At 35.7% G+C, this 22,619-nt stretch overlaps 2 protein-coding genes across 3 annotated transcripts in view; both read right to left on the bottom strand.

The window, feature by feature from the left end:
• Positions 1-8,297, bottom strand: LOC128678962 (uncharacterized). Of its 2 annotated transcripts, XM_053760855.2 has the most exons (13): positions 8,122-8,297; positions 7,276-7,401; positions 6,440-6,634; positions 5,923-6,062; positions 5,310-5,484; positions 4,592-4,771; positions 3,602-3,752; positions 3,223-3,281; positions 2,885-2,997; positions 1,915-2,056; positions 1,392-1,525; positions 1,139-1,273; positions 1-901 (listed from the first exon to the last, which is right to left on the bottom strand). In XM_053760855.2, exons 1-13 carry the CDS (start codon positions 8,185-8,187, stop codon positions 865-867), a joined length of 1,653 nt encoding a protein of 550 aa, XP_053616830.1. In that variant the 5' UTR covers positions 8,188-8,297; the 3' UTR covers positions 1-864. The 2 variants fall into 2 exon arrangements, with proteins under 2 accessions (XP_053616830.1, XP_053616831.1); XM_053760856.2 differs by lacking the exons at positions 7,276-7,401; positions 8,122-8,297 and adding an exon at positions 7,152-7,269.
• Positions 8,298-8,949: 652 nt separating this feature from the next.
• Positions 8,950-22,619, bottom strand: part of LOC128678961 (uncharacterized protein) — a 94,472-nt gene continuing 80,802 nt past the window's right edge. The window contains exons 6-9 of the mRNA XM_053760854.1: positions 19,374-19,594; positions 13,187-13,339; positions 12,762-12,866; positions 8,950-12,469 (exon numbers count right to left, since the gene is read on the bottom strand). Coding sequence (XP_053616829.1) covers positions 12,344-12,469; positions 12,762-12,866; positions 13,187-13,339; positions 19,374-19,594 — 605 coding nt within the window. The 3' untranslated portion in view covers positions 8,950-12,343. The remainder of the gene's footprint in view (positions 12,470-12,761; positions 12,867-13,186; positions 13,340-19,373; positions 19,595-22,619) is intronic.

The raw sequence follows: 22,619 nt of genomic DNA on the forward strand, positions 1-22,619 counted from the left end.
GAAAAGAGAGAGAGGGACAAAACAAAGACATACTACTCCAAGCCTAATCAGAGAATTAAATGTTTATTAATAAGGCGGTAGGTGTGTAACTGCCCTTTGAATTAAATGACTTAACACCTAAAAGATAAATTATTATGCAGTTTACCTACTCAGAGAACAATAACAAAATTGGACTCATAATTTTAATGTCATTAAGTGGAAAATTAACAAGTTTTAAAACAATAAAATTATAACAAATTATAAGGTAAAGTTACGTTAAAATGAGACAACGAACGTTAACGCGTCCGATGCGTAACGCGTATTCGCATTGGAAACATGGGAACTGTAGCTGTCCGTGGTAGCTGTCACGCTGCGATAAAGACAAAGCATCAAAATTAATAAAAAGTTTCGTATTTTGACATTTTTCTCCTCCAAAATTAGATTTACGCAAAAGAAATTTCAGTAATAAAATAAATAGTTAAATTACCTCTTGTTGCCAATAAAAAACTACTTTTTCATTTTACACACTCGGCTCTCTCTACTCATTTTGGTGATGATAAAAATTGGACGGATATTTTTGGAATTTCTTGTTCTTTTGCGTAGAAAAAACAACTATCGAAAAGAGAATAAGTAATCTATTAAAAATAATAACTTTATTGTTAAAAAATATCAAGAGCGTATGTACTGTGTGGGAGTGTCACGTAGCGGATGCCTTATGCCAGATACAGACTATCGGCCATGGTCATGGTGAATCCAAGCATTTTAAGTTTTTTTTTTAACGTAATTGACTTCGATTCTCCATCGTCTTGGCCAATAGTGTTGGTATATCAGGCCTTACATACTTCTAGCAGTCTAGCAAAGTAACTAAAGAACATCTCCGTCTAGTTATTCTTTCTTCGACCCTCTTAATGGATGGCGTTTGCTGTGAAAAAAGATATATTTTTTTTGTTATCATTTAATACAAAATTACCAACTTTATACCTGCTTGAAAAGAACATATAAGTAAACCCTAAAAAATACTACAGTATTTTTACAGTATATATATTATGTTACAACATATCCTACTAATTCCACTGATGTTATAAAGACGAAAGTTGTGTCGTATGTTTGTTACTTCTTCACGTTCAAAAGCTAATTTAAAACATATTCCAAGACTTACGCGGGTATAGTGAGCGTGAATATTCCAAATTTGGTATTGATGTCCTCCAACTGGAATATTCCATCGACATATTCCTTATCAGCTGGCACAGCAGGCGTCTCAAAGACCAAATTCATTATGTAGTCTTCAACGCAACTGAAATAAAATGTTCCAGTGTTTATCAAATATTAAATCTGGGCTCCGACACTTTACGGCTAAGGAAGAAACCGGATCGGGAGCGAAATGCGCTCGAATGAGAAAGAGAGAGACTTACTAGGCGCATGGTTGGTATGGCACTAATTTCTCGATTCTATTCGGTTTTAGAGCTGTCACGAATGGATCGGCGACGAGTTTCGTTGGCGGTGGGGCGGCGGGACCCTTCCGCCCCTTTGGCGTCGGAGCTGGAGGCTAAAATAAAAAAAATATATATCATGAAACAAAGTAAGCTAGTCCTGGTGGAGCCACAGCACTTACATCGACAGCCAATGTGGTTCTTCTTCCTAAATCATTCAATCACAAGTTTACAAATTTCATTTCCATGCATATAGTATGAAAAATAATGAATAAAGATTGAATTCAGCAGAGCCAAATGACATAAATAACTAGTGAACACCTAGCTGCCGAAGTTTTACATAAGAAGTGAAAGTAGAAAATAAATAACGCGAATAGGGAGGACGTTTCTTTTCATAACTACAAGGGAATTTAAAAAAAAATAGCTAACGATTGATTGAACTTTATTGAAGTAACATGCTGTGACTCGCCAAAAAAACAACAGATAGACGATGTATAAAACAAACCTTCACAGCGCCATAGCAAACCTCGATGAGACTCTTGACTTCAGCCTCCAGAATGCGCAGGAACTTGGGCACGTTCCACCTAGTCACCTCCTTGTGGTTTCCCAACAGCGAGAGCAATGGCGTCACATCACATTTTGCTAATCTGTCACGGACAAAATTAGGCTCTTCATTGTCGTATTTCCTCATTGCTGAGGGTCGTAGTCGTTACGTGGAATGTATACCAAATAACTTTCTTGGCACTTGTGTGAAAATGGAGAAGGCATTAATAGTAATGCCTTCTCCATTTTCACATTAATAGTAATGCCTTCTCCATTTTCACACAAGTTTATAATCAACCAGTGTGCATGATTCCTTATGATGTTTTCCTTTACCGGAAGCAGGTGGCGGTCTTTTAAAACTACTATACATGAGTCAGATTGGTATACATGGATTGGAACCTGGGACCTTTCGATCCACAGGCGAGTGTCTCAACCATTATACCACCGCTGCTTATAAGCAGCGGCTAGTTGAAATATTTTATTTTGGTGACTATTTAAAGGCTCGTATATTAATAGGACTCCACTGAAAAAAATACTGTGGTAATGACAATGCCATTCACGTCGCCAATGTGATATCGCAGTCGATATAGTCCTGAGGGATGATGGTGTTGCGGAACTAATAAAATTACGGCGTACGCAACAAGCATTTATTCCGAACTGGCTAGAGAATGACATCTCACAATCAAGATATTTAGACTATCCACCACCATTTGTAATATACTATCTTACATAAGTACATCACAGTTTTCAAGATATGACAAAAATAAAATCACATTTTTGGACTCGTCCCAACGCTTCATACTAAATGACACATAATTGGGACCAAAAGGGTTCTTTTAAAATATAATTTAGTAGATTATGTCATTGACAAGCTGCATGCATAAACTCCACCGTCTCAGATATATATATTTAGAAAATCACGTATTGAGTACCTGGCTAGATCGTCAATTCCCTTCAAAACCTTCAAGATGGTCGCATCAGTGTTCATATTGAGCTCTTGCATTTCTCTGGTGCGCGTGCGCTGGATATCCAATGCAGCTGTCACCTAGACATATCAGAATATTTTATATATTTATATATTTTGATGTGCGGGTTATTTCACTTGAAAACTATATACAAAATAGATTGGATTGAAATTTAGTTTATGTATATTGATGATTTCTTGATTTTATCATCAACTCAACTTTCACTTTAATTTTTGAGACATTTTTCATTGATTACATATCATTGAAAACTTGAAAATCGTCATTAATAAAATGATTCGGCTAACCTCTGTCAGTTTCTTGATTTGCATCTCTTCTCTGGCTTCGTTTATGTCGCGTTGGTCCACTGCAATTCAATTCAAATTTAATTCAATATTATTTAATCAACTTAGTATTATATCTAGTTGTAAAACTTATTATAGATTGACTAAAAAAGAACTTAAAACTAAGTCTAAGCGCAGGTGAAGAAGAAGCGGCGCAGTAGAAATTATCTGTGAAATTGTTAATGTCGTTTCGTGGTCGTTTCCAACAAGTCACAGACTAATAAAATCACACAATCGAACAGCGGAGTCTTAAGGTTTTAAACTAATAAATGTCTATGACAATGTAGAATGACGTTCTTGTATCCAAAATAAAAATCAGCCTCAAAATAGAAAAAAATCTAACAGATCCTCTGCCTCAAGACCTCCAGCTCTCTTCGTATAATAATGGACTCCTGAAGCACCTCGCAGAGGAGCACGAACGTGGAGAAGTTCTCAATCTCCGTTCTGGTGAACATATTCACTATGGCCGACACTTTATCCGTGTTCACGTATTGCTATAACAAAATGTTATTTGTTTGTAATAACTTTATTGCACGAAAATAAGTATATCAATTAAAATTAATACAAAATACATGTAGAACGTAGTACTCATCCCAGGTAGGGATCTCTTACATTCAACCGGCGATAGGTTGAACTGACATGTACACAGAGAGATACAGTTGTAGGCAAGTTAGATTTGTAATAACGTGCTATATACATATATATGAACAAATCACACAGATTGAGCTAGCCCCAAAGTAAGTTCGAGACTTGTGTTATGGGATACTGTATTTTATAACAAATACATATATAAATAAACATCCAAGACCCGGGCCAATTAGAAAAAGATAATTTTCGATCATGACCCGACCGGGGATCGAACCTGGCACCTCTCGGTTCAGAGGCAAGCACTTTACCACTGCGCCACCGAGGTCGACCAACAATTTATTGAACAGTTTATGAACAGTGAGATAAATAGGTAGTAAATCGGCCATAGCAAGGGAAATATGTCCAAGTTGGGATAAAACTAGCATGGAAATTTATTATCTGTGTAGTTCCCACAAATCATGGCACAAATAAATACTATTTTGTTTTATTTATTTATATATCCACCACAGCATTCAGATGAATGACACCACGCCTCTACTAACATTGCTCAACCTCAACTATCTCATTCGACGAGAGAGAATTATGAAAAAGTAAACGAGTGGTCCAATGGTTTGATTACTGCCGACGACCGCGCTAAGTGGAGACGAAAATGAAGGAAAGCGGGCTCTGGGCTCTGATGCTAACATCTGAGGAAGATGGGAATACGTTTAGATGAAAGAAAGGTAGAAAAGTAGAAAAGACCAACAAATATGTCCTCCAAGAGCGCGTCGTATCGCGCTATCTCGTTCTCGCACCGCTGCACCTCGTCCTGCCTCTTGATCTCCTCCTTCTCATCAGCCTCGCAGATCCTTCTAGAACCCTTCACTCGCAGAAATTCCTCGAGCTTCGCCAAGTGGTTCAGTTCCCCTTCGTAAGATTGCATTTCCTGAAAATAATATTTATCACACTATCTATTGGTGAAAACCGCATGAAAATCCGTGCAGTAGTTTTTGAGTTTATCGCGAACAGACAGAGGCGGCAGAGGACTTTGTATAAGGATAAGGATGTAAGGATTATTAATTAACTCTTATTAACTATTCTCTATTATATTACTAGTTGTGGTGATCTAGTAAAACGCCCGCCAGTGATCGAAATGTCTCAGGATCGAATCCTAGTCACATGAGTTGTCCCCTAGTTCATTTTATATTTATTGTTGTTCATTCGTAATCTGATTTATATATGATAGTTTTCATCCATCATGAGATAACTTGCACACTGGTTTACTAATTAGTTCACTAGTGTATAATTATATCATACTCGAAAAGTCATGTATGATGCGATTTGAATGAATCCTTCGATTTGAATGAATCCTTCGATTTGAAGGTAATTTTACGCTAATTCTTATCTTTATGGCCACATAGCTCTGAATGCAATAGACAAGCGTTGACGAGAGAGAGAGTAACAACAAAATTATAATATGTAACCGAAATATCCCTGTTCAGCTGGAAGAGCCCCTTCCACTTCAGAGCCTCGAGTTTCCTGCAGCACTCATCACGGTCCCCGAAGGCCACGGCAGCTATCTCGAAGATATCCATGAGGTACTCTTTGCCTTTCACCAGCTTGCCGATCGTACGGTTCCATTGGATGTTAAAGTCGTTTCTGTTAAAGAGAATGTATCAAAATCTATATTTAGACTTATATTTTCCAGAGGTTGATCTTGGTACAAAAGTCGTCTATATGGGTACCTCCCTCTCCTATATTTTACACTCATATTTCTGCCATTAACTTATGTCAAGAATAGGAATGCGTGGAAGAAGTTAGAGGAGATTTTTGCCCAGCAGTGGGACCTAAACAGCTAATAAAAAATCTGCCCTTTTAAACAGCAACGTTTGCTATGTTGTATTTCAGTTTGAAGCGAAAAAGAGACAGTGTAATTATAGGGTATTGTGGCAAAGTCTCTATGCTCCAACGTCGACAACGTGCGTGTGAAATCCCTGGTGTTGCCGGCGTCCATAGGCTGCGGTGACCACGCACTCCGGGCGACGTAACCGGGTAAACGCTCTGATGAGAGAAAGAGACGCAAGATAAAGCCATCACCTTTCTACAAGCAACCTGTGTATTTCCTCTCGCACCTTCTTGTTATCCGAATTGACGACGCAAAACCTTTTCGTGGCTAAATCCAGTCTGTTTTCCATTCGGCGAAGACAGTTGTTCGCGTTTTCTATCATTGCCAGCTCCTGTTATAAATTAATTGTAGCTAGTAATTAGTGTCCCACTGAAGTTCACCTGTGGCTTCGGTCATGTTCGGTTCAAGGACTCATTTTGCCGTTTGCTCGAAACTTTCAGCTTTAATATCAAATGTATACTCCTAATGGGGATGGGGGTGAAATAATGTTGAAAAGACGATCAAAAACGTCTTAATGGGCAATCACATAAAAATACATTATAATTATGCTGTCAGAAGTAACTATACTGCGCTGACGAAGTCGTAGGTAAAATATCTCATCATGTCTATTAGCATAGGTACTTAATACTTGAGCCTAAGTTTCCGCCGCCGACTGTCGCGGCCGCATGCTTTTCCCAGCTAGGAAGCAAAAAAATAATTTAAACTCACGTCAGCCTCTGTAGGGACCTTCTTCAACAGTTCCACCATTTGTTTCTGAGCTAAATAGTTCAGACAATCTAACTCTGCCTGTTGAGCTCGCTCGTCTCTCAACACCGTCTCCAAATGCTCGTACTCTACTATAGACTTCTTCATGCCAGTCTTCACATTGTAGTCGCGCAGAGCATGTTGGCCTTTCTTCGCTAACTGCATTTAAATAAGGTTTAAACAAATACAAGCTTTTCTCACTGTTGTCAGAGAGATCTTATTTCATTTGACATGTGACAAAGATTATATCCGCGGAGTAAACCAGCGCTCGTCTGCAGCCGATCCTGGGTGCACCTATAGGTCATGCATATCATAATAATGTATTGTCATCCATACTAAACGTGTATACAACATTTCAGTTTAATCAGTTGCTTTAAAATTAAGCAAGATTCCACTCGAACAAACTTACTTTACAAACCAACCTATATTGCTTTTACAAGCTTGTATGATGTTAAAGTAAGCCAACCTATATTGCTTTTACAAGCTTGTATGATGTTAAAGGCAAAAAATCAAAAAGAACCAAATGAAAAATAGTACGCATAAAGAGGAACCTATTCAACCGATTTTGACGTAAATTTGATAATTGAAGACGGTCAGACGTGACTGTCATCGTCTCTGGTTTCTACTTAGATCACGGCGAGAGATAGAGAGAGATGATAATATTCCAACTACTTACGATGTCGTTACAAGGTCTCCTTCAGCTCACAACTGCTTCTCCTGCTGTGTCAGCTGTGTTATACCCAAGGCTATGCCAGGAACACGCGAAGTGGGAGCGAGAGGATAATATTACAGTCACTAACGTTGATACATAGCATGGTCTCCTTCAGCTCGCTGGCGAGGATGCCAAGCTGCTTCTCCTGCGGTGCCAGCTGCGGTATACCCAAGGCCCGCTTCTCCACGCTGCACATCGGTGCCAGCTTTTGAAACTGCATTTAGTACATATTACATTAGCTTATTATTATCTCCCTATATTAAGGTTAGACCCTTAGAAGAAGGTTAGGTAGGCCTAACCTTCTAGCGCCACTATAACGACTTTAGCAATTTATTGTAAATCTTTTTTTTTTCATTAAGAAATTGTGTTGTGATTGACATATGTTGAGGCATGAAAGATACGATTTGTTGCAACAAATCATGATGAGAAGTCTTAGTTACGGAAGAATCGGGATTAGATCATTCAAGATTAGTTTATTCAAACATATATTGAGAATTTATATACTTGTGAAGTTCATGTTTCTAAATTATTAGTTGTGGCCCAGGGCTTTGCTTCCGTGGAATATTGAGATAAATATCTTATACCGTTTACGTTATACCACATGTCATAAAAAATTTCCATTAAATAGATTTTTAAACGCAGAAAAACAAATTATAATATTAACGCGTCTGTGTGTCTATGTTTATCCGTGGCACCGTAGCGGCCAAACGGCTGAACCGATAATGTTTTTTATATATTTTTATTGCATAAAGTTTGTAACCTTCGCTGGCCTTGTTTAGGTCACTGTGAAACTAACAAAAACTACTTTGATACAAAGTTATTATTTGATACCTACATGTTTCTTAATCAAACTGGGTCTCTAGCCAAAATACTGACCAAATTCGATGATAATGTTAATTAATGATAAAAAAATTATTTCTTCCTGGGGTCTTACCATCCTCTGGACATTGCTGAGTTCAGCTTCAGGGTCAATGACCTTCTGTTCCACTTGGGTCGGCATTTTGATCAGTTATTCCCCTATTAATATCAAATCAAAATCAATTAAAATGTCCAGTAAAATAAAAAGCAACACAAAAATTCTTGACACTTTATTTTTTATTTATTTTTTTGAATAGGTAGTTCTTTCGCAAAAAAAACTTTTCTTTTTTATTGTCATTGATATAAAACTTCTTTTTATACAATACATTATACTACTTTTTATGCATTTTCTCGTAAAAGAAGAAATCTTAGATCATACCATAGATACATTTAAAGACTCGGGGCATAGAACAAAGCAGAAGTCACAGAAGTTAAATATCTGTGGCAGTCGTATCAATGTATCACAGACATTTAATTTATCTAGAGGAGGTATGTATTCCACATACACAGAATATAGTTTTCACTCGTTTCATATCTATCGTTTCCCTCATTCAAATAAGAGAAATTGGAATTAAAAATACACGAGAAGACAGAAGAAACTGGACAGAATGCTAATGTCTTTTGTCCCTCACCGTGTGCCAGATATTACAAGGCCCGATCTATCGCATGACATGGACCGGAAAGCTGTAAAAAAATCTTCTATCTCATTTGAGCACGCTAGCCTGCTAGTTTTCTTTGTCTTTTTCATAACGGTTTGGGGGTTAAATATTGTATGAAAAACACAAAAGACTAAAGGTTAAAGTCATAAGTATTCGTATATGATTTTCTTTTATATTTGTTCTAAAATTTTAGTCAAATGCAACCTAACTAGGAATTTATATGTATGGAGGAAAGGAAACAAAAATTGTATGGATAAAATTGACATTTATTTATGCCACAAACAAACTAAACTGTAGAACTAGTCACAAAGTTACATTAGTTACGATTAAGTACATGAGAAGTGCTGATTACCGCTACATAACGGAGGATGACAATGCTTTAGAATATCTTGAACCTGTTACGTTGCAATTTTTTGATGCTATTTTAGATAATGACCGACAAGAATGTCGGTGGAGCAGCTTCCATCTCCGTCTGTCTTCCTTCCATAGATAAAGTGTGAAAAGATAAAAAACAAACTTACTTTTAAAAATAATAATAAGATTAAAAAATATAGATATTTGATAGTTAGAACTAAATATCTAAATGAAAATACTGTACGTCGGCGTAAGTGAATTAATTCAGCCGAACTGGCATGGTCTCGATAGCTTAGTGGTCAAGAGCACTGTCCCGAATAGACAGGGGCGCGGGTTCAATTCCCGCAGTTTCCAGAATTTTTTCATCTCATTATTATTTTCAAAAATAAGTTTAAAAAAGCATGTGTGACATTTAAGTAATAACAAATCCAATTTAAACAAACTTACTTTAGCCCTTATAATCTTAATTAGGATTATATGGGACTATTGATCTGATTTTTGTACGGGCCAGAAAATGATTTTCGTGTATGGGAAATCTAAGAATTCCCAAAGGAAAGGAAGCCGCTGTATATAACCAGTAGATATTTTAATTCTGGCTATACATTATCGCGAAAAAGTTCTCTAAACATTGACGGATTCTGTATACATTGCTGGTTATTCATTGCGGTAAATAAACGCTGTTTTATACAATGTTTGTGCATTCACGTCGGTATCTGTCTGAGTTCGACGATAGTGTGTATGTCATGTCATGATATTGCATGTTGTCTTTCCCAGCCGGCTATACATCGGCAAACAGTTCGCCGATGTTCGGCGGTTACGACGTACATTGCTGGTTTTTCTTAGCAAGTGAATGGCGATAATGCGCCAAGCAATGCATTGAAAAATACCGAAATCCAAATTTCGTACCTAATTCAAAAACACACAACATAACAAGCTCGAAATTCTTAGTTAAAAATAAAGTTGGAATGACAAAGAAGTTCAACTCGCCATAGTAATATTTTGTGCTACATACAAAATAATATTATATTGACATTAATGTTACAGACCAAAATATACATATAACTTTTTCTGCCATTTGTTTCATAATTCTATATATATATATATATATTAGTTTTCAGATTCTGTAAAAAATATATCCAGTATTTAGCAATTATCCAAACAATATCCATTTGTTATTTGTTATCACGACCGAATTTCAATAATTGTTTTTTTATCAAAACTTGTGGCAACATCTGGTTATAGCTATAAGTGTCATTTGGTCACACATTTTTGTGTTTATTTTTAAAAAGCAAAAATATTATAATTGTCTTAATGTAAAAATAATTTCAAATTCAAAGAATAGGTACAATAAAATAGCAGAAAAAGTAAAATGTAAACTAATACCTTTATAATTCAATAATTATCTCAGTCTTAATAAATAAATTAATAAAAAATATTCAATGTCTTTTTAAGTACAGTATTTATGTTTTATGTATTTTAATTATAGTATAATTAAGTAGGGGTTTGCCGTGCCGTTACCTTTTATCTAAAGCTCTGAAGCAAATTGTTTTATAATTGCCCAAAAATTTAATTGAATTTTCTGTTAATATGTGATTTTTTGCTGTATTTTATTTATAATTTCTGTGTTAGAACAATTAAAATAATATCAGTTAAAACAAGTACTCGATCATAGATAATAAACATTGATATCAACTGTTAAAAACATTTATTTCAATTAAACATTCGTCTTGTTTTGTAACATTGTTATTGTTAATCTGATTTGCGCAGAGCTTTAGAAATATATCATAAGTAAAATAATAATATTCTTAAATTTAATAATTGCATTTGTAGTAGGTACCTATATATATACCTGCAAGCATATGTATAACCTCGACTAAATAGTAATTTGAATTTATGTACAGCTGTAGATTTATAATTACCTAACCCGATTAGAAAGAAAAAAAAAACTTTTTATTTAAAGGCATGTTTATTGGTTGCACTTCGTCACTGCAGATTTTCGTCTCATGATATTATGATCCTGGAACACCAACATCATATGTTGTATTATTTATCAACAACTACTACCAATTCATTAGCAACACTAAACTAACTTAGGATATGAGAATTGTGACAAAAATGCACAATGACGAAATGCAAATAGCTACCTATTGCTGAAAAACGGTACACCGTTTGATGTGAGGTCGTTCGAACTATTCGTATTAAGGAAATTAATACTGACAATAATGGTATTAAATTAATCTCTCTATCATGTACTAAATTGACACTAAGGCACTTGAAAAGGCCTCCAAATAGATAAGGCACCGACATATATTGCAAAAAATATTCAAATAAATTCATTTTTAAAATAATTACAATTTTTGAATGATATTGTAAACAAACTAGGTTAATATTTCTAATATTGATGCAGATCATAATTATATTTGATGGACGATAATATGGCTATTAAATCATATTATTGATTGTAATATTAGTTACATAATGTAAATCTATTCGGTGCACCAAAACATTCACATCCTAGTGAATTTCTTTTAACTTAACTAAACCATTAAAAGTAATCTCATTTCTTACCATTAAAGTGTTATATACAAAATTAAAAAAGCCATGGAGTGGAGAGGTTAGTTAGACAACGGTTAAACAAAATGGCAATGAACGAATGTTACAAAATTGTATATAATAATTCGATTTTCTTATCGTGTCTCGCTTCATTATTTAAAAAAGTTATTTTTATCTCAACTAGTTTTGAGTATATTCGTGTAAAAATATTTTACTTAACAATTAACTCGGACTTGTAAACGATGGCAGTTCTCTTGGCTATGTGCAGTGTCCGTTAAATTTTCTGTTGTACCAAATCGCTCTAACCAATCCATAATTTTTTAGCAAATCGTGATAATTTTGATGTATAAAATTCCTTAGATTGTTCAAACGTAATTTTAATGTGTGATCACTAAAATAAGCTCAGTAAAGTTAAAATAAAACGTACAGTTACAATTAACAATCTAATTAAAATACTAACTATCACTGCAAACGTGTAAACATCACACGGTTTAAAAAATAAAATAAGCACGTATCCTAAAACAGCTGCCGCATCGAACGCGTCCGTATTGAAAACCAAAATGGCGGACGCTGGGATAGAATAATAATTTGTATTCGAAATAAGGAACAAAGTGTAGGCAGCCGAGGATATGAACGGGTCGTAATGTTTTAAAATTAGGAAATAAACTGTTGATACGGTAGTTTTGTTTATGGCGTCACAGAGTAGGCGAACCAAGAGTTGGGTACAGCAGATCACCGCTGAAAAAATCCAAGGATTCTTGCGGTTCTGGTCGGCGCGGGAGGCTCGGGTAGCTTCCTCCTCTTTTCAGTGGTCAGCTTGTGTTTCATTTGCTCGTCGATCAACTCTTGCATGTCCATCTGGAAACAGGTCATCAATATAGATTATTTTTTTAAAAGTCAATTTCAAATGATTTGAACACCGCCCTAATTAACTCTGCTTAAGGAGCCTACAATTTTGTAACAACATATTACACAACTTCGATCATATTGGTTGAAAAATGCAACTGATCAGGACGATAAATGGCCTAAAATTAAAAAAAGAACCAGTCGAGTCAACAAGTCTCGAGTTGTCAAGCTTCTCCTTTCTTAAACTAAGTAATACCACGCCATACGAACTACTACCACATGCAATATAATAGATGGTACGAACCTGCCACTGCTCCAGCTGTTGTCCAAGGTCCACCTTCTGCCGGACAGCCTCGTACAGCTGGCTGTTAGCTTGCATCAGCTCCACACGTGTCTTCGCCAGGGCCACCTGGAATCAAATCAATATATTATGATTCTTGTATTCCGGTAATGAGTGCTATATACTGATTAGGATTTGCACGTTCTCCTTTTACTAATGCTGATGAGATATTTCCCGCTACAACAAACGGAGTATATTCAGCGCTTTGAAAAAACACTTCAAATATTTTCTCTGAGTATATTCAGCGCTTTGATGTGTACCTACACAGTTTTCGCTTCGATGCTTCAAGGATGTCTTTGAAAACGGAATATTATCAAGAGTCACATTTGTGCTTCTTGATATTTCCTGCCCCTGTCGACGTATATTCTCAAAACGCAAAGGTTACTGACCTCAGCGACTTTCTTCCTCTCAATCGCCTCGTCTCGCTCCTGCCTGGCCCGAGCCACCGCCTCGTCATTCTGGAGGCTACCGTAGTTAGCATCATTGAGCAGCTTGTCACGCTCCTCAGCTGCCGCGCGGAGTTCCACTTCTGCCACTGAGAGCTGGAAAAAGATATATACTTATTTATCATCTGCTAGCTGCGCCCCGAGGCTTCGTTCCCGTGGGAATTTCGGGACAATACTACCCTATGTCTTCTCCGTACTTCAAACTATGTGTATGCAAAATTTCAAGAAGATTGGTTGAGCAGGTAAAGCGTGAAGAGGTAACAAACCAACTAACTTACTTTTGCCTTTATAATATTAGTTAGCATTAGGATACTTTCATCTTCCATCCATCATCATCACTATTGACACCTTTCATTCTGCCAATACCCTACTATTCGTATTTCCATACTATCCATAGTAATATTATAAAGTCTGTCTGTCTTTGTCTGTTTTTCACGCTGATTTAGATAAAATTTGAAATCAGAGTTGATTTAAATTTTCTCCATAATTTCAGCGTTCTTTATTTTATGAAATTCTATATATTTTTTTGAAATAATAAAAAAAATGACATTCGCTGTTATCATTTAAAATACCATTTACAGGAGCCATCCTACACCACTAGAAAACAATTTTGTAAGAAGTTTCATAAACAAGCGTTTTATCAAATGTAATTATAAAAAATCTAGATCTTTGCATTAAATTGCCCAAATTATAGTTCTTATGAATGTTATTGCGAGAACGGACAAAATATTTTCTATTCCAAATTTATGATCGAAGTTCTCAACATAATTAATGTGTAATTCACAGACAAAGAATTAATTAGCAAAAAAGGTGTGACCGTCTAAAGATTTCACTGATCCCACGGCGAACAAAATATAATAACTTCCGCACTTATGATAAACTGCATTGTCTTTGAGTACAAAAAGAAATACGTAATGTTTCAATGCAGTTGTACGTTTAGAAATTATACATACTATGGGGTTTTAAAAACAAAACATTTTTTTTTCAATTGGCGCATATGGCAAAATATTTTTTGGATTTTATTGCACTTACTAGCGGCCCGTCCCGGTTTCGCTCGGTTAAATACATAATAAATTATATATGTAAACTTTCGTCAGGAATCACTGTCTATTGGTGATCACCGCATGAAAATCTGTGCAGTCGTTTTTATGATTATCGCGATCAGGCAGACTTAAGGATAATGGCCACGACCCTCAGCCATAACAAATACGACTAAAAATATTTCGCTAATCAAAACTATACTGACCTTGATATCAGCACAGAGCTGATATCATTGCTAAATTAAAAAAAAAAAGAAAGTGCGCGTCGCGTCGCGTGCTCAGTCCACATCGACGGATGAATCGCGCTAATGTGTTAACTCGCCTTAATACATAATTTAGCATTACTTGAGCACAATGTATTGTATTAACAGATTTCATTAATCTTCACGATATCATATAATTAAATATTGATTAGTGTTAAACTTCATGGTTAATGTTTTAATTCTGTAGGTCTGTGCCTCTAAATAAATATATTTTTAAATAAATTGAATGATTGATTAAGTAAGTATATAAAAAATTACAATCTTAGATTTTCATTGCGAAAAATCCATTAGGTTATGGGCTCAACGCGCTTCCACTGCGCCAATTGTTATTTCAGTTTATTACAGATAGATGTTGCCCGGGGCTTCGCTCCCGTGGGAATTTTGACATAAAATATAGCCTATAGCAATCTTGGGTAAAGTATCTTTCTAATGGTGAAAGTCTTACCTCACAAACTCTTTATAATAATAGTAAAGATAGAATAGGTAGGTACAATAACTTTTATATTAGATTTTGTTGCAAGTATAGCTAGGTTTTTTTTTTGGAAAAGCATTTTATATGGACACGAACGTTCAATAAAATCACCTATACTATTATTATAAAGAGGTAAGCGTTTGTGAGTTTGTGTGTTTGAGGCGGGTAATCTTCGAAACTACTGAACCGATTTCAAATATTCTTTCACCATTAGAAAGGTACATTATCCAAGATTGCTATAGGCTATATTTTATCCCAAAATCGACTTTTTAATATTTTAGGGCAGAAATGCGTTATAAGTTTAACGTGTCTGTGTCTACGAGTATATCTGTCCGTGGCATCGTGATGTAGTTTTTTTATTGAAAATAAAATTTAATCGAGAGTGTTCTTTGCTATGTTTAGAAAAGACGAAGCTATCTATAGATATTTTACGTATCTGCGCACCAAGACAAAAGCTATATTGAACTCAATTTTACGACTTATTACGTACGTTTGTACGTAGTTTGACGAGGAATCGACAATGGATGCATTCTTAGAACAGTCAACCGCACTTTAATTTTCCCACATATACCTCTAAGGAGCCATAATACCGACGAAATTACAATGAATTTTGGTTAGTTCGATGTGCTGTCGATTGTACACGTGTAGAATGATATTATTAGTAGCAGTGACTGCGAAAATCCTTTTACTACATGGCCTTGTACCGGGTATAGATGTTTTTTTACCTTTTAAATCCTCCATACATAATCCGGTAATTCTAACCTTGACGACACAATAGAACACAAGCAAGGTTAACTTTCACGCTTGGTTGTCACAATAGTAATGGGTAAGCCGTAAAAAGAATATTTAAAAATACAATGTGTTGAGGAATTTTCGTAACTTTTCTCTATTTTTAGAGATCCGTACCTCAAGAGGAAACAACGGAAACTCTATAGGATCACTTGGTTGTCCGTGTGAAAAAACAGTTTTTCTTCGAAATGCGTCGCGATGTCGAGTTAAAGTTTATACTTATGAAGTATTCGGGTCTACCGTCTTGTTAATCTGTGAAAAAACATACATACATACATGCATGCATTGCAAGTTAAATAAGAGCTTTTAAAATCAAATTTATACGTCATCGTGGTCAAAAAATGTACCACAAGTTCCATTATTTCCGATTTTACATGAGAATTAAGATCAATATAGGATAGTTTCAGTTTTTATAGAATCATTTAATTTCGCAAGAAGTGAGAACTCAGAATATGTACCTACAGATAAAAAGAAAAAGTGTTATATGACCAAAAAATACTATCACATTTCCTATCGTACAAAATGAGAGCATGACTTTACTTTGGCATCTTTTGTCATGTATTCGGTACGGAACTCTCGTCGCGCGAGTCAGACTCGCACTTGACCGGTTTGTAAACATTTGAATGCGGAGAAATTATGAAACTAGACCAGAGTAATGTGTTGTGTGCAAATCTCATATTTTATTCACAAAACATCAACGTGCTTCAATAATTGTAAACGATTAAAACCCGTATGACGTTACGTATTTACGTGTATGCTGGCTTACGTATGATCTTGGTGATTGTAGGCGGTTTAGTAACTTGCAACAGGGTGCATGCATTTGAATAATAAGAAAATACTGCAATATTCGTACAATTACTTAAAGCAAAAAGGTGTCGGTACAATGGTTAAGCCTGCGAAAGGTCTCAAGATTGAATTCAACTCATGCCACATGAGTTTGTAATGCAGTTTGACTCATGTATAAGTAATAGTTTTCATCGAACACCACGAAGGTGAAAGAAAACATTAATTATGACCACAGACCTCAGCCATGAGGAATACGAAAAAGAAAAGATTATATCAATCGATCAATCAAAGTTTATTTATATTCGCGTGCTCTTACTTGTATTCTTGACTGTGACGTCGCGAAGGCCACAGTCAGCGTAAAACTACAAGAAATCCCTATACCGCACATAACTATTCCTTAACCTCCACTTTCCTACGAAGTACAGAGCTTGTACTAGCACCTTCCTAGGTCGTTCACCTTGACGTCATATCGTGACGTCACGCAGGTCACGTAAGGCAGTGCGGTAGATCGTACAGACTGATTGTACGTTTAATTTACAGGTCTATATAAGGCTTTATATAGCTGATGTATTTAAATATCGCTGTGGTTTAGGATATTGGAAGGAACAGATGATATAAGCTGTCAAATGAGTGACTTTGAGGAGGACTGAGAGAGCGATGGAAAGATTGTCTTGTAAAGGACCCAAAAACTTGGCGCCGAGAGGTCAAAGACAGAGTGAAACGGTAGAAAATCATGAAGGATAAGACCATAGAAGGTTGAGCTGCACGAACTTGATTTTAGGTTCTAATATTCCTGAGACTGAAGGACTAGTTTACCAATTCTCATCTATTTCTGCTGCCAAGAAGCAGAGATTGCATTGTTGTTTTGGTACGGAGAGTGACAGAGACAATGTACTTTGATTATTTCCAAAAGCCTGTCTATTTCCCTGTTTGTTTGTATTAAAAAAGTCATATTATTACTTAGTCAGTTTGCAGTGAAAATTGCGAAAATTCGAATTGGAACTGATGATTGGTGCGACTTTTTGGTGTGAGACGCAGTAACCAATCACAGTGTGCCATACGAGAATATCAAGCATTGTGTGTGACGCGATGATTATACAAATAAAAATTTAAATCGAATTGTTGCACGGCCGACGATCATAATCGAATTGCAAACTCGCACAAAACACCACACTACAAGCAATCTAGTTTACAATAAAGGCTTATAAAGGCTGAGGTCAAACGCTTCAACATATTAAGTTAGTCGTTTATGGGATGGGTGGGCGAAAACGTGGGTTACCTGAGTCATATACCCTTTAAATGTTGTTGTCATAAAGTTTTATTAACATCACATATGAGGTTTTCATCATCATTACCATCACAGCTGGGGCACTTGCCTTCCTTACGGCTTTCCTTACAAATGAGGCTATATTTTTCTCTTTATTTTGGCTTCAAACAGTCATATATACTAGACTAAAGATGCTTACAACTAATGACAATGAGTGTCGAAAATTAGATTTTTAAACTACATAATAATATTTATAGTGAATGTTTGTTTCTTGAAAATAATCACTTTAAAGAATTTATAAGCTGGACTGTACCTAACACTCTCAAGATACACGGAACTGACCAAGAAGTTGTAAATATTGATAGCCGCTTTCAGCCAGTAGATTTGCTCCATGAAAAACCATCCATAATTAAGACGAGACAGCTGTCTGATTTGAAGAATTCTTTTTTCTGTGTTCTTTTCATCTCGACGAAATAAATCTACATTCGTCCAGCATAATATCCGACCGATACACACTAAAAAGTCTGATCCAAAACAGTTAGAGGTATATGATGTACCAAAAAAATGGGAAAAACCACTTAAACGACACGTTTTGCAATTTAGCCTACATTATTTTGCTTGGAACTACCGCGAGCCAAGTGTAGGTGAATGTATAATCAAACAAATCTCCTTACAAGATTATCCTTTCTAAATCTTGTTATGGTAAGTCACGTTCTGCGAAACACCAAACGAATGTGGGGTATTTGAATGTAGCCTTTTTTCAAGACTTCACAAAAAACGAAGAAAGAAAGAAGAAGAAGAAAGTAATGAGTCTGTTTGTTTTGCGAATTTTTATGTCTCCTGTATTTCAATCAAAGAAATCCTGATATTGTTCTATCGAGAAAGCAAATTTCTGATTTTTAAATATATATTTGTTATAAATATCACACATGCTTTTGACTTAATTTTGAAAATAATAGGTACCTAATCAAATGAAAAAATTCTCCAATCGATTCCAGAAGTTTTTCATTTCATTATTGTTTTCATAATTTCTGCTGTACCTATTTGGAGATCATTGATTTAAATAAGTAACTTCGATTAGAAACATATTTCGGTCTAACTTCATTGCACCTATATAAAATCAAATACATAAAAACTCAATCGAATTAAGAACGTGCCAATAACATTCAATCACATCGAGACGCGACCCGATTGAAATACCGTTCGTGTTACGCGGGCCCGAATCGATTTTATCGACGAAATCGATTTACACTTTACGGGTAATATAGCTGTATTGTAACGTAACCATTTTGAGATAGGAAGCTATAAATACGAGAGATGTTAAAACGTGCCCTGGCAGAAGGGGCAAACACAAGAAATGCTAGCTTGAAGTCGTTAACGATGGTTTGCGAAGTGGAGACGAAAAAGTAGGAAAGCAAACCCTGGACTCCGACGCTCTATGGCTGAGGAGGCATCGGAAATACGCTCAGATGAGAGAAAGATGAAAACAACATATGACAGCCATTTTTCTTACCTTAGAAGACAGCTCAGCAATAAGCTCGTTCTTCTCATCAATCTGTCTCTCTCTCTCCAACGCGCGGCGAGCATGAGCGGCGATGGAGTCCCTGACTCTAGAACCTTCTAGAGTGGCGTAAGCGGCGACTGCGTCCGCGCAGGCAGCGGCCAAGGCTCCTCGACGGAGAGTCTCGCCTTCCTCCCCGTCCAAGGATGTGAGGGAGAGGTCTGAGTGTAGACCTGGAACATAAAAATGATTTTAAGCTTTCCTGACCAAGTTATCTAAGTTAATTTGTATAAAAATTACTTTATGGCAAATTATCTTAATCTATTATAGAGCATCATTACTCATTATATTTATGTGAATGCGCATCTTTTTTCATGCAAAAACACGAAAACCGGTGGGAAATTCGATTGGCCGATGCAAACATTTTCGTAGTCAATAAGTGTAAATTGAATGAAGAATTACTAAAAATGTATCCATGTCTGGGAAAAGAAGTCAGGACGCCACACCATTGTTGTTTTAACGAACACGTAGCCCAGAAAGCTATTTAAATATTGATAAAAAATTACAGAGTCACGTTTTAATTGAACTAGCTTTTTCAATCCCTACAAATGCCCGCGCCTTCGCCTGTGTAAATTTCCCACGGGAACAATTATTTTTCCGGGATGAAATGGAAAGGTCGTATGTCCATCTCCACACTACAAACTACATGTGTGCAAAATTTCAAAAAAATTGGTCGAGTAGATAGAGCGTGAAGTGGTAACAAATAAACAAACTTACTTTCGCATTTATAATTAGTTAGGATTGGATGAGGCTAGCGGGACATAAAAGTATTAATATTACATTGATGGTGGTCTTTTATTAATCACAATCAAGCAGTAATTAAAACAAATACTGGATTTGTCATTCACAAAGCATTACGACCATTAAGATACCAACACGAAGCAAGCAACCATTCCCATACCAGTAACAATAGTGGAACTAGGAACAATGGTTCAATGCGCCTGTATTGAATACTACATAATTATGGTTAATCACTGCAAATGTAGACTTATGTGTTAATGTGTTATTTATAAGCTCCGCTTTACATTATATATTATAATTGGTATTGCGCCCAAGAACCATAATCCACACTTATTTACTTATAATTACTTACTAATATTATAAATGCGAAAGTCTGTCTATTTCACTTTCACGGTTAAATTGAATTTCGATGTGATTTGGAATGCATGTAGATAAAGATCCCCATTCAATCATAGGATAATTTTTTTTTTCAATAATCGGACGGAACAGAACGCGAATAGCCGCGGGAAAAGGCTAGTGTATATGAGAAGTATCCTTTCAGAAGTACTATTCTTATGTAGGTACTATTCTTTGAATAAACCTTTGAAGAGTATATTATTTTGAGGGACGTGGGACATAATATTCATGAAGATCGATTTGTGTGAATCTGATTGTTTTTTGGCGTAAACATTAAATTTACATTTGAATAAAATATGACAATTAACATTAGTTAAAGCTAAGCAATGCAAGATTGAAGGTATTAACGACGACGCAAATAGTTGATACGTAGGAACGAGAAGAAAGTTAAAAACTGAAGTAAACGTATGAAAGAATCTGTGTAAAACAAATGTTACAGACTAGCAGTACTAATAAAACAAATGAAACAAACTAGTTAATAAAACAAATGAATTCTTTAGAAGATTATCCTGTATCTAGGAAAACTTAGGTATCTATCATTAAAGAAGCAAGGATCTTATGATGCATCTCCAAGCCACTGAGCGTCCTCTTGAAATCGAATCCATACAAGGCGGTAAGTCGACCACTATTGCGCAATAAACCGCATTGTATAATTAAACTCAAGAGCGCGATGGGATGACGTTGTATCATTGAGCGTATTAGCAGTATTACCCACTCAGAATTTTGTGCATTGAGGATCCTATTGTATTGAACATATTAATTTATTCAACTTAGGACGAAATACTTATTATACTTACATTTAACTAACACATACTTTTTCGGTAAAAATTCCACTCAATTCAAAATTACCCATCACACTCCTTTGAATTGCGATGGATATACTCTGGACCAGTATCAACTGGAGCGATTATCTAAACATCTGTTTCTGAAACGACCTGAAGTCATATATCACAAAACTCTTGGCTTCTATTGTATTATATTATTCTATTGTACGAACCATACGCCAAGAAGAACCCAATGTTGGCTGGCCATTTCCATGCATATGGAACCAGGTCAGCCTACAATCTACTCGCTTCACGAGCCGTGGCGGCCTGTTGCGTAACTGACCATATGACCAGCGTATCATTTAATTAATATAGTGACTTGTTACATTATTCATAAGCTATATACCTTTTAACAATTTAAGCACCAGCATAGCACATTAAAGATGGAAATGATCTGCTTAAAAATCAAATGTCTAAAAATGGACGAAATTTCTTAGGTCAAGTAACCATTTCTTTGAGTTTGAGAACACTATTGAATTGAATTGCTTACTTGCGATAAATACTTTTATGTAGATAATGATATATATTACTACCATCGTTTAGTCTTTTAGACGTGCCGAAGCTGACATTTTGACGACCCAATTTTACGCTTGTAAAAATAACTACCATGATCTAGTTCGTCTAAAAACTCCATAAATCCACTAAATGGCAACACTAAAGCCATAAACTTGAAACACCGTGAAACTGTTCAATTTGGTCTGTGATATGGATAAACCATAATAAGTTGTGTAGGATATTATCGCTACGCTATACGCTAATATATTCTGAACGTTGCAATATTCAGTAGATTTGCTGCAGAAAAAATCATTTTGAAGAAATGAGAATCGATAAACAGTGTGACCAAGGCCGGATAAAATTGCTCCTTCTCTCTCTCTCATGTAAGCCTTTTCCCCGGTTTTATCCTCAGTTACAACTATCTTATAATAACTTTCTGTGGCCACAACATGATGCTCCGAGTCAGCTTTCCTACTTTTTTTAAACCCTTCACACGATCTTCGTTATCCTCAAACAAATTTGCTATTAGTTGATGTCATCTCGAATTGAATTTTGATGTCATCATGGCTATTTATTGTCACCATAATATTTTACTACAACTAGTTACTATGTTAGACACAGGGGTCACAGTTCTCTCATTTTCACTTGTATTTCCGTTTATATTTTCTATATCTTAATCATCATGGTGTACTGACTGTGCAATAGAGAATTCATTCATTCATCTTTCACTTTTCTTTAATGG

The sequence above is a fragment of the Plodia interpunctella genome, chromosome 21, assembly GCF_027563975.2.
Source record: "Plodia interpunctella isolate USDA-ARS_2022_Savannah chromosome 21, ilPloInte3.2, whole genome shotgun sequence".
In the NCBI taxonomy this organism is placed as follows: domain Eukaryota; kingdom Metazoa; phylum Arthropoda; class Insecta; order Lepidoptera; family Pyralidae; genus Plodia; species Plodia interpunctella.